The sequence below is a fragment of the Mesoplodon bidens genome (assembly GCF_964165515.1).
Source record: "Mesoplodon bidens genome assembly, chromosome: 5".
Taxonomy (NCBI): Eukaryota; Metazoa; Chordata; class Mammalia; order Artiodactyla; family Ziphiidae; genus Mesoplodon; species Mesoplodon bidens.
In genome coordinates this window covers 68,051,285-68,064,645 of record NC_138161.1, presented here as the reverse complement: position 1 = coordinate 68,064,645, position 13,361 = coordinate 68,051,285, and the positions used below count along the sequence as shown (strand labels likewise).

The following is a 13,361-nucleotide window of genomic DNA, read 5'->3' as shown; positions in this document are numbered from 1 at the left end:
TCCCAGAAGTTGCACTTAGTATTTCTCCTTACACACAATTGGCCGGAACTAAGTCACATGTTTATATTCCCCGACTACAGGGAAGCTGGTGAATATAATCTAGCTGAGTGACCCTGTGTTCATCTAACATTTAGGAGTTTTATTAAAGAAAGAATGAGAGAATGGCTATTAGGGGCAAGTATTAGTCTCAGCCCTAGTAGCAAATGATTCGTCTGTATGTAATCCCTGAAGGACCACTGGTCTGCCTCACTTTTAAGCCCTAAGAAGTTTGTTGATTAAACAAACCTTCCACCTCATTGGATTTCTCTTACTATAGGCATCAAAGAAGTTTATCCTGCTTCTGTCTCTTACTTTATCTACGAAATATGCAGATTACATTTATGTGTTTTAAAAGGGCAGGAGGAAGAGCTCAGACACTCCCTTCTCATTCCTAACTGCCTCCTTCTGTCCTTCCTCCAATTTTCATTTCTCAGTAGACTCACAACTCTGGAGAGTGGAGTGTAAGTTCATTTTACACAAATACTCTTCTTTTCAAGGCCAGAGGGTCTTCAAGGTAATGTAAAGATAAGGAGGTTTTATTTGCCTTGCTACATTCTTAGCTTGTGCTTATCTTTCTCATGGGGAAGAATAATAGGAAGGTTGGCACCCTGGACTAATATCAAGCCTTAAATCAGATAACATTCAAACAATACTAAAATATACCACAACAACTTTGTTTCTGAGGTCTTGGAAACTTCTGAGATTTTGACTTTGCATAATGTTCCATTTTAGGATGGCATATGGCTTGCTCAGAATTTCTTTAAGTGGGGAATGTGCAAATAAAGGGTTTCATATCAACTATGAAGATTTAAATACTTGGTCATTCTTTTTGGACTGTGTAGCATTTTTGTAACTTCTTTGCATTTTTAAAATGATGTTAATATTTCCTGGATAGTTCATGGAGTTTTATTTAGATGACTCTTTAATCTCTCTTTGGATTTCTTGGAACCTTCCAGTGTAGGATGATGGTGCTTTGTGCCAAAACAGTGACTTGCAAGTTAAAAAGTTGGCAGATCTATCTATATAAAATCTGTGAATGATTTGATTCTAATTGACTTCCCAATTATAATATGGATACAGCCTCACTAGGCAGGTGGGAATGGGATCTGGACATATATACTGGCATTATTTTGGGCATTTTCATAAATCTTGCTCATCCTGAAAAAGGGTTGTCTATTTTGTTGAAGAATCAAAGCCTGGAAGAGCTTTACACTGCTCAAAGTGGCTTTTTACCTTGTTGCTAATGCTAGTTGATCCATTTTCTAGGTAATTTTTTTGTTTTAAGCTGGGTTGTTTTATAGTTATCACAAGAGCCAGGTGGTATATTTTATTCATCTGGCTTTTGTTTGTTTGTTTTGATGGTACCTATGTTTTTTGTAATTATACTCGGGATAAATAACCAATGGTTATCAAGTTTGTAGTTCCTTATATTTTTCCTATCTTGATTCTCAATTTGGCAGTGTTAAGAAAGCATCATCTGTATTTTCTCTCTGCCTGGGTGGTTAGTATAGTCTACCACAATGCTACTTTTATTTTTATTTTTCTCTAATGCAAATGGCCTTCATTTTGCCTGTTGAATATCTTATTTACTGCTTCCTTTCCCTTACTATTGGATTCATTTTTGAAAAAAAAAATAGTTTTCTCTAGTCTTAATTGTTGTAATAAGTGTTTATGTTTGTATAAATTGTATATTTGTATTTTTTTTCTTAGTGACTTTTTTTTAAGATTTAATTTTTTTTTTTTTGGTGGCTGCGTTGGGTCTTTGTTGCTGCATGCGGACTTTCTCTAGTTGCGGTGAGTGGGGGCTACTCTTCGTTGCAGTGCACAGGCTTCTCATTGTGGTGGCTTCTCTTGTTGTGGAGCATGGGCTCTAGGCATGAGGGCTTCAGTAGTTGCAGCACGTTGGCTCAGTAGTTGTGGCACGCGGGCTCTAGAGCACAGGTTCAGTAGTTGTGGAGCACGGGCTTAGTTGCTCTGTGGCATGTGGGATCTTCCCGGACCAGGGATGGAACCCGTGTCCCCTGCATTGGCAGGCGGATTCTTATCCACTGTGCCACCAGGGAAGTCCTGTATATGTATTTAATTAATAAGTGCTTTCACATATTTTTATTCACTTGATTGTTTCAATAGCCTAAAGCATTTAAATTAGTGAGTGTTACAATGTGATTTCTAGGTATCTGTTAATATTTTTGATTTTATATTATCATCATGTATAACTGATATTGAACTCAGGTTTGGCTACTCATTACACAGTAGGCCAGTAAGTCAGGTGACAAGGTGTTGATTCAAGGAAAGTGACTTTATTTGAAAAAGCCAGCTAACCGAGAAGGAGAAGATGGTGGACTAGCGTCCTTAAAAATGATCTTAACATCTTGGTGCAGGCAAAGGGCTTTTAAAGGCAGTGTGAGGGAGCTTCCGGGTGCATGAGCAGCTTGTGCACAATTCTCGAATTGGTTGGCATCAAGGTGAAGTTTCAAGCATCACCAGTTTTCTGGGTTCAGCTGGTCTGGGGTCTCCATGCTTGCAATCAGCAGTTTTCATTTGGGGGTCTGCTTCCTATAGAACAACTTAGGAACGTGTGTTAGACCTTTTATCTATATCTTTCAGGGAACTGAGAGTTCGGTGACTCTGCTTTGTGGCTGGTTTATAGTCTAAATTGTTACCAGTTTCCTGGCCCAACAGCTATTCTTTGTTTCTACACCTTTGCATTTCCTAATCATTAACTCTTGAGCCAGCCTTTTGAGACTGAGGGGAGGCCTGGGAGCTTTTTACTTCAAAGGACAGGGACACAGGGACTGGTATGCAGTTTCATAACCAGTAATAATTTGCATCTGCATTTTCCTTTATAGTTTTAAAAATGTCTATTACTATTATATACTTAATTATTCAATAATAATAGTTAATCCTGTAGGGAAGGAAAAGACTTTTCCTCTACCTTCTTAGGTTCTATGCCTAGTGCCTGCAAATGAAACTGACAAATTACAGATTAACAGGAAAAAAGCCATACATACTTGACTTGCTGTTAATATTTATTTTTTTACATACACAGAGTCCCTAATAGAAAAGTAAAAATCTAAAGAAGCAGTTAGATGCTGGGGGCTTATATACCCTTTTAACAAAGGGTGATGAATTGTAGAGAAGTGACAAGACAAAGGAAAAGGGGTTTGGGCTTCTAGGGGGTGGTACATTGTGGGAAGGTAGATATATGCTGGAGATTAATGCAAGTTAAGGTTTCTTTAGTGAGGTTTGTGCACACCCATCTCAATACTGACTTTTTGTCTCCAGTGATAAGAATTGTCCTCCTGCTGTGAGATACAGGAAGGGGAACACCTTCACAGAGAATTTTACGTCCTGCTTCTAAGCAAATAAGGAGAAAGCAAAGAGCTCTTTCTATGTTTGCTGCCTCCCAATTGGCTTCAGGTCAAAATAATCCTTATGCTAAAGTGGCATATTTTGATGTAGCATATTCTGATCCCCTTCAATCCAAAATTCAGAAAATAAAAACATTAGTGATAATTATATGACTATAACAACCACTATCTCTTGTCTCCTTTTAAACAAGTAAGCCAGTTTAAATTCTCTTTAGCAGGTATTTTATGTAAATGTGTTGGGATTCTGCAAATGTGTAGTTTTTTTTTGATTATAGGTGAAAGTATCTTAGTTTGTAAAAACTCTGAGAAATCAAAAGGTATAGCTCTACTTCAGGGATCTCTAAAACCTGTTCGCAGCTGTTTGCAAAGACAAGAAGGAGAAGAAGTAACTTCGAGCATGATAAGAGCTATTCTGGAGGTAAGAGAGAGTTCACTAAACTACCATTTGCTTTTTTGTTCCTGTAGTACAATGATAGAACTTTAGTATGTGAAAAATCTTAGCTTTGTGTTTCCTTATGAGATTATTTATAGCCTTCCCAAATCTGAACCTCTTCTACTTTATATAGTTATTTCCTGGAGTTTAATACAGCTAGTGCCATACGAATCTACTTCAAAACAGTGTATTAAATCACAAATGCCAGATGGTTATTTTTTAGATGTTCTTTATTATTTTCTGAATTTAAAAAAATGATGACAAAAATGGACCTTAGTTCCTCCATCCAGATAATACCTGTTGACATTAAAATAAAATAAAATTACAAATACACAATTAGAAGTTGCAAGCTTCTAAAGACAGAAGTATCTAAAGTGAAAAATAAAACCTTTTGCTCAGAGTCCTCAAAGGTAACCCCTTTTAACTGTTTCATGTATTCATTCAAAAAAGTTTCTATTCCTATACCAACATGCCTTGCTGTTGGTTTCATTGCTGGTGCTGGAGGACTGGTATTGTACTCATTCTCGTTTTTTCCCCTTTAGCTCTGTTTGAAAAAAAAAAGAAAGTAATTGATAGCACAGGGTAGGTAAGACTATAGAAAGTAGGCACTCATACAGTGCTGAAGCTCTTTTGGAGAGCAACGTGGCCATACCTACTAAGAATTTTTTAAAAAATGCACAGAGCCATTTATCCAGCAGATTCACATCTAGGAATTTTACCTAGGGATGTATTTGTGAAATTTCATCAAATTAAAGATACAAGAATGTTTGTTATAGCTCTATTGGTAATAAGAAGAACCTGGAAATAACTAAAATACTACTAAAACTAAACAAGTCTTGGTAAAACTATGCTTTGCTGTCATTAAAAAGAATGAAATAGCTCTGTTTAGAATGATTTGGTATGTTTCCAGTATACATTAAATGAAAGAAGACAGGGGCAGATTAGTATATGTAATAGAATAGTTTCAGGAAAATGGTATCTATAAGATGCCACTTTCATCTTTTTCTACACCGATTCTCACCCCTCTTCTAGGTGGGGAGTATTCAATACTTGCATTTTTATATGCCCACATATTTAAAAAAGGAAGGATGAGAAGAATTGATTTGGTTCATGGCCATGAACCATCAATACCTCCTTTATAGTATATATGTTATATACTTATATATGTATATTATTTAATTATGTTGTTAATTCCCACATTTCAGATAGATAATGATTCATTTATTTTCATTTATGAGAACATGCTATATCTACTTTTAAGGAAAACTTTTCATGTTGTCAGTAGGTGTTATCTACCTTTGTAATGAATGATGGTGGAAGAGTTAATAAAGAGTCTCTACATTAAGATGCTGATAACATTTTAAGAGAACAAAGTAATTTCTTTTATATTTTGAGGACCTATGTGTCTTATTAAAAAGTTACAAAATATTTCAAACCTCTTGTCTCAGATAATAGTTGGTGGCGTGGCAAGTACATCACAGGACATACAAACTTATGCTTCTTGCACATTTTTGGCTGCAAGTATGAAAGAAGGGAAGCAGGGAATTCAGAAAAATAAAGATTCTGTTCAACTTGGAGCAATTGAGGCCTGTGTAATGTGGCTACTAGAAAATGAATTCATTCAGACTACTGAAGCTAGTGATGGAACAGAAGGTAAATTATTCTTAATTTCAGCTTACTCACTTTTTCACCTTTAGTGATTTAGAGTGTCTAAGACTGCTTAGTAAAAGGAAATTGACTTTTCCAGCAGTATAAAAGGAAACTGGCTTTTCAACTCATTTTTAGTAAATCAGTGCTGTGTTCAGCAACATCAGACAATTAGCATAGAGCCTGCTAATAAATATCCATGCATTGGATTCTGTTTGTAAAATTTATCAGAGCCTTAAAATGTTAATTATAGAATGCCAAAAGCATTTGTTTTATTTTATTTTTAACATTTGGTCCTTTATTTCTCCACCCCCAATCCCAAATTAGGAAGTGTGTATCATCCAACACATCTTGGTTGGGCAACTCTTTCTTCGTCACTTTCTCCAGTTGATACTTTAGATATTTTTGCTGACCTCCAAAGAGCAATGAAGGGCTTTGTTTTAGAAAATGATCTGCATATTGTTTATCTGGTAAGTTCTGTTTTCTTCATTATTATATTTGTGAAAATGGGGAGAAAATACCAATAAGAATCCTGAGCATCAAAGATACCCTAAGGGGGGGACACAAGAGGGAAGGGATATGGGAACAGATGTATACGTATAACTGACTCACTTTGTTATAAAGCAGAAACTAATTGAAAAAAAAAAGATAGGATTTGAGTGGAACTGAAAAAAAAAAAAAATACCCTAAGGGAATATCTTGTCTGCTTTCCTTGACTACGGTAGTACTGGTGGGAATAGAGAAGAAGTAAGAAGAATTGTTGTAAAGTAATAAGCTAAATGTTCTAGTGACCTTTTCAATATACTTGCCTACTTGTCTTTTTTTCTCCAACTTTCTTTCAAAAAGTATTTGAGGTGATTTATTAAAAAATGTGTATGATATAGTATGTAAGAACACAGCAAAGGACAATGAGATATCTGGAAATTAAAGATAAGATCATAATGTAAAACCCAAGCAAAGGTTGGTACATAAACAAGAACACCATTAAGTCATGTACAGTTGGGCCCAACATTGGTTCTGGGCTGTCTAGCAGCTATAGCAAAGAGGGAAGCTTTGTTAGTCTCAATATTCATAAGATAAAAAAAAAAATTTAGGAGAAGCATTGCATTTTATTGCCTAAGAGAAGTGTCTTAAAAGGATACTATGGGACTTAGATTCTTGATAAAATATTTATAGTAAATGCAATTAGGAATTTTAAAAGTTTGTTTACATTAGATAATCTTTTATAAATACTATTTCTTATAACAAAGATTTTTGATAAGAATTGAGTAAAATAAAGTTTGAGATCATATTCTCTGGGAAGAACCTGACTGGAAATAAATACTTAATTTTGCAATTAAGAGCAGATGTAGGGAGTGGTGTAAGCAAGATGGTGGTATAGGAGATCCCTGGCTCTAGTCCTCATCAAAAATACAGATTAGCAACTATTCACAGTCAAGAATGCCTTTCTGAAAATCCCAGAACCTGGTGGTGAGGTTAAAACACTCTCTTAGAGCACAAAAACTGAGAGAGGCCACATTAGAATACTAAGAGCAGTGGTTTCACTTTGACTCTGTTGCCCCTCCTTCAAGCAAGCACAGTGTCACACTGAGGCATCCAGTTTCTCTAGTGGGGAGAAGAGAGTCAAAGTAGTCATCCAGTTTCCTCAGCATTCTGGAGTATTCCCTGGGAAGGTCACTTCTGTCTCACCTCATGGAGAACCCTGGGAGAATTGGCAAGGCTAGACCACCAAAGGTCAGCTAGTAACAAAAAAGTGGGCAGGGCTCACAGTGACCAGTGTGTGGATCATGGCAGTGGCTCTGCATCTCTCCTGGCCACCTCACCCAATCAGAGAGGGCAGTAAGCGATTCCACTCACTGTGGCATCAGAATCATGTCCCCATCTGTTCAGGAAGCAGGGTGAGCAGTTCTGCCCAGCTGACATCCCTGGCTAGTGGCCTGTGCATAATCCTCAATGTATATTTATACATTTTTATTTTTTATAACTTTGGGAGAATTCGTGGAGGGAAAAAGTAGTAACAGAGCCAGATTAAGAATGTGATTTATGAGCTCTTAATAAAGGTCATAATAAAAAGCTTTTAATTAAAAAAAAAAAAAAAAAGAGAGCCAATCCAGCAGCCCCACCAAACTGCAGAGCTTGCTTGCAGTCTTACCTGACCAGGGAGCCTGACTGTGGAACATAGTCTGGAGTCCTGCCTGAACACAGAGTTCATCCTGTGGGCACACCCAACTGTGGAGCACAGTCTCTGTCTACACCTGAACATGGAATCCAGCTAATGGCACCAACCAGCCAGGGAGTACAGTTTGTTCCTGCCTGACCAGAGAACCCAAGCAGCAGCCCTACCCAACCTCAGAGCTCAGCCAGTGGTCATGCCTATCCATGGACCCCAGCTAGCAGTTCCACCTGACCAGGCAGCTCAGGCAGTGATCCTGCCTGCATGCAGAGCTGAGCCAGTGGCCCCACCCAACCAGAGGCCCTGCCTGCCCTCCTATGGACTCTACCAGCTGGCCCTTTCTAGAACCCCAAGCTAGCCTGACTAGTGAAGGTCTTTCGCTGCCAAAGCAAATGTGAGGATTGGAAGAGGTGACTGCTTCCTCAAATGCACAGACACCAACACCAGTATGCAAGAATAATGAAGAATCAGGGAAACATGACACCACCAAAGAAACTAATAAAGCTCCAATAACCAAACTTAAAGAAATAGAGATCTATGAACTGACTGGCCAAGAATTCAGACTAATCCTTTTAATGAAGTTCAGTTAACTACAAGAAAACACAGATAGGCAACAGAACAAAACAAAGAAAACAATACATGAAATAATGAGAAGTTCAACAAAGAAACAGAAACCATTTTTAAAAAGCCCTCCAAGCCCCCTAAAACCCAGAAATCCCAGAGCTGAAGAATACAATGAGTGATCTGTAAAATTCAATAGAGAGCTTCAAAAACAGACTTGATCAAGCAGAAGAAGGAATCAGTGAACTCAAAGATAGGTCATTTGAAATTATACATCCAGAGGAGGGGGTTGGGGGTTGGGGGGATGGAAAGAATGAAGAGTGAAAAAACCCTGCAAGACTTATGGGATGCTGTCATATACATTATTGAAGTCCAAGATGGAGAAGAGAGAGAGAAAATGGCAGAAAGTCTATTTAAAGAAATAATGGCTAAAAACATGCCAAATATGGCGAGAGATATGGGCATGAAGCTAAAAGGACCCCAAACAGGTACAACCCCAAAATGACTTCATCTAGACACATCAAACTGTCAAAAATGCAAGAATCAGAATTTTGAAAGCAACAAGAGAAAAGGCTCTTGTCATGTACAAGGAAACCTTTGGTTTCTCTTGCAGAGAGAATGGTATGATATATTCAAAATATTTAAAGAAGAAAACTGCCAACTAAGAATGCTATACCAAGTAGTGCTGTCCTTCAGAAATGAAGGTAAGATAAAGACTTTCCCAAACAAACAAAAGGTGAGGAAATTCATCACCACTGGACGTGCATTATAATAAATGTTAAAAGGAGTTCTTCAAGCTGAAATGAAAGGATGCTAATTAACAGTGTAAAAACATATGAATGTATAAAACTCACTGGTAAAGGTAAATTTATAATCAGATTCAGAATTCTGAATATAATGGTAGTATGCAAATCACTTTTATACAAAAGTTAAAGACAAACATTGAAAATAACTGTAATTACAATAATTTGTTAATAGATACATAAGATAAAATATAAATTGTAATATTAATGGCATAAAAAATGAGGGGGTGGAGAAGTAAAAGCATAGAGTTTTTATTAATTAACTTATTTATTTTTGCTGTGTTGGGTCTTCATTTCTGTGTGAGGGCTTTCTCTAGTTGTGGCAAGCGGGGAACACTTCATCGTGGTGTGCGGGCCTCTCACTATCGCAGTCTCTCTTGTGGAGCACAGGCTCCAGATGTGCAGGCTCAATAGTTGTGGCTCACGGGCCTAGTTGCTCCGTGGCATGTGGGATCCTCCCAGACCAGGGCTCGAACCCGTGTCCCCTGCATTAGCAGGCAGATTCTCAACCACTGCGCCACCAGGGAAGCCCTAGAATTTTTGTATAGCATCGAAGTTAAGTTATTAGCTTAAAATAGGATTTTATATAACTATGTGTACAATGGACCATCATTCAGCCATAAAAAAGGAAACCTTGCCATTTGTGACAACATGGATTAACCTGGAGGATGTTGTGCTAAGTGTAATAAGCCAGACAGAGAAAGACAAATTTTGTATGGCCTCCCTAATGTGTAATCAGAAAAGTTGAACTCAGAAACAAAGGAGAATGGTGGTTGCCAGGGGCTGGTGTATGAGGGACATGGGGAGGTGCTGGTCAAAGGGTACAAACTTTCAGTTAGAGGCATACCTGCTCGTTTTATTGTGCTTTGCTCTGCTTCATTGTGCTTTGTAGATACTGCATCTGTTTTTTAGAAATTGAAGTTTTGTAGTAACCCCACATTGAACAAGTCTTCTGGTGCCATATTTCTAACAGCATTATTTTTAATTTTTTTAACTAAAAATTTTTATTTTTATTTATTTTTGGCTGTGCCTTGTGGCTTGAGGGATCTTATGTTGCAGCTTGTGGGATCTTAGTTCCCCCACCAGGGAGCGAACCCCGGCCCTCAGCAGTGAGAGCGTGGAGTTCCAACCACTGGACCGCCAGGGAATTCCCTAACAGCATTATTTTTAGATTAAGATGTGTGCATGGTGTTTTTTAGACATAATGCTATTGCATACTTAAGAGACTACTTTTATATGCATTGTTAAACCAAAACATAACTTTTATATGCACTGGGAAACCAAAAGACTTGTGTGGCTCACTTTATTGTGATAATTGCTTTATTGTAATGATTTGTTTTTTTTTTACATCTTTATTGGAGTATAATTGCTTTACAATGGTGTGTTAGTTTCTGCTTTATAACAAAGTGAATCAGTTATACATATACATATGTTCCCATATCTCTTCCCTCTTGCATCTCCCTCCCTCCCACCCTCCCTATCCTACCCCTCAAGCTGGTCATAAAGCACCGAGTTGATCTCCCTGTGCTATGCGGCTGCTTCCCACTAGCTATCTATTTTACGTTTGGTAGTGTATATATGTCCATGCCACTCTCTCACTTTGTCACAGCTTACCCTTCCCCCTCCCCATATCCTCAAGTCCATTCTCTAGTAGGTATGTGTCTTTATTCCCGTCTTGCCCCTAGGTTCTTCAAGATCTTTTTTTTTTTTTAGATTCCATATATATGTGTTAGCATACGGTATTTGTTTTTCTGACTTACTTCACTCTGCATCATAGACTCTAGGTCCATCCACCTCACTACAAATAACTCAATTTCATTTCTTTTTATGGCTGAGTAATATTCCATTGTATATATGTGCCACATCTTCTTTATCCATTCATCCACTGATGGACACATAGGTTGTTTCCATGTCCTGGCTATTGTAAATAGAGCTGCAATGAACATTTTGGTACATGACTCTTTTTGAATTACGGTTTTCTCAGGGTATTTGCCCAGTAGTGGGATTGCTGGGTCATATGGTAGTTCTATTTGTAGTTTTTTAAGGAACCTCCATACTATTCTCCATAGTGGCTGTACCAATTCACATTCCCACCAGCAGTGCAAGAGTGTTCCCTTTTCTCCACACCCGCTCCAGCATTTATTGTTTCTAGATTTTTTGATGATGGCCATTCTGACTGCTGTGAGATGATATCTCATTGTAGTTTTGATTTGCATTTCTCTAATGATTAATGATGTAGAGCATTCTTTCATGTGTTTGTTGGCAGTCTGTATTTCTTCTTTGGAGAAATGTCTATTTAGGTCTTCTGCCCATTTTTGGATTGGGTTGTTTGTTTTTTTGTTATTGAGCTGCATGAGCTGCCTGTAAATTTTGGAGATTAATCCTTTGTCAGTTGCTTCATTTGCAAATATTTTCTCCCATTCTGAGGGTTGTCTTTTGGTCTTGTTTATGGTTTCCTTTGCTGTGCAAAAGCTTTGAAGTTTCATTAGGTCCCATTTGTTTATCTTTGTTTTTATTTCCATTTCTCTAGGAGGTGGGTCCAAAAGGATCTTGCTGTGGTTTATGTCATAGAGTGTTCTGCCTATGTTTTCCTCTAAGAGTTTGATAGTTTCTGGCCTTACATTTAAGTCTTTAATCCATTTTGAGCTTATTTTTGTGTTTGGTGTTAGGGAGTGTTTTAATCTCATACTTTTACATGTCCCTGTCCAGTTTTCCCAGCACCACTTATTGAAGAGGCTGTCCTTTCTCCACTGTACATTCCCGCCTCCCTTATCAAAGATAAGGTGACCATATGTGCGTGGGTTTATCTCTGGGCTTTCTGTCCTGTTACGTTGATCTATATTTCTGTTTTTGTGCCAGTACCACACTGTCTTGATTACTGTAGCTTTGTAATATAGTCTGAAGTCAGGGAGCCTGATTCCTCCAGCTTCGTTTTTTGTTCTCAAGATTGATTTGGCTATTCGGGGATTTTTGTTTTCATATAAATTGTGAAATTTTTTGTTCTAGTTCTGTGAAAAATGCCAGTGGTAGTTTGATAGGGATTGCATTGAATCTGTAGATTGCTTTGGGTAGTAGAGTCATTTTCTCAATGTTGATTCTTCCAGTCCAAGAACATGGTATGTCTCTCCATCTATTTGTATCATCTTTAATTTCTTTCATCAGTGTCTTATAATTTTCTGCATACAGGTCTTTTGTCTCCTTAGGTAGGTTTATTCCTAGATATTTTATTCTTTTTGTTGCAGTGGTAAATGGGAGTGTTTTCTTGATTTCACTTTCAGATTTTTCATCATTAGTGTATAGAAATGCCAGAGATTTCTGTGCATTAATTTTGTATCCTGCTACTTTACCAAATTCATTGATTAGCTCTAGTAGTTTTCTGGTAGCATCTTTAGGATTCTCTATCTATAGTATCATGTCATCTACAAACAGTGAAAGTTTTACTTCTTCTTTTCCAATTTGGATTCCTTTTATTTCCTTTTCTTCTCTGAATGCGGTGGCTAAAACTTCCAAAACTATGTTGAATAAGAGTGGTGATAGTGGGCAACCTTGTCTTGTTGCTGATCTTAGTGGAAATGCTATCAGTTTTTCACCATTGAGGACAGTGTTGGCTGTGGGTTTGTCGTATATGGCCTTTATTATGTTGAGGGAAGTTCCCTCTATGCCTACTTTCTGGAGGGTTTTTTATCATAAATGGGTATTGAATATTGTCAAAAGCTTTCTCTGAATTTATTGAGATGACCATATAGTTTTTCTCCTTCAATTTGTTAATATGGTGTATCACATTGATTGATTTGCATATATTGAAGAATCCTTGCATTCCTGGAATAGACCCCACTTGATCGTGGTGTATGATCCTCTTAATGTGCTGTTGGATTCTGTTTGCTAGTGTTTTGTTGAGGATTTTTGCATCTATGTTCATCAGTGATATTGGCCTGTAGTTTTCTTTCTTTGTGACATCTTTGTCTGGTTTTGGTATCAGGGTGACGGTGGTCTCGCAGAATGATTTTGGGAGTGTTCCTCCCTCTGCTATATTTTGGAAGAGTTTGAGAAGGATAGGTGTTAGCTCTTCTCTAAATGTTTGATAGAATTCCCCTCTGAAGCCATCTTGGTTCTCGGCTTTTGTTTGTTGAAAGATTTTTAATCACAGTTTCAATTTCTGTGCTTGCGATGGGTCTGTTCATATTTTCTATTTCTTCCTGATTCAGTCTTGGCAGGTTGTGCATTTCTAAGAATTTGTCCACTTCTTCCAGGTTGTCCATTTTATTGGCATAGAGTTGCTTATAGTAATCTCTCATGATCTTTTGTATTTCTGCAGTGTCAGTTGTTACTCCTCT

General features: G+C 37.5%; 1 protein-coding gene across 4 annotated transcripts in view; it reads left to right on the top strand.

The window, feature by feature from the left end:
- Positions 1–13,361, top strand: part of POLQ (DNA polymerase theta) — a 130,723-nt gene that overhangs the window by 21,713 nt on the left and 95,649 nt on the right. For all 4 annotated transcript variants that reach the window (XM_081235101.1, XM_081235100.1, XM_081235102.1 and 1 more), the window contains exons 10-12: positions 3,686–3,828; positions 5,292–5,496; positions 5,818–5,960. In XM_081235101.1, the coding sequence (XP_081091227.1) occupies positions 3,686–3,828; positions 5,292–5,496; positions 5,818–5,960 (491 nt within the window). The remainder of the gene's footprint in view (positions 1–3,685; positions 3,829–5,291; positions 5,497–5,817; positions 5,961–13,361) is intronic.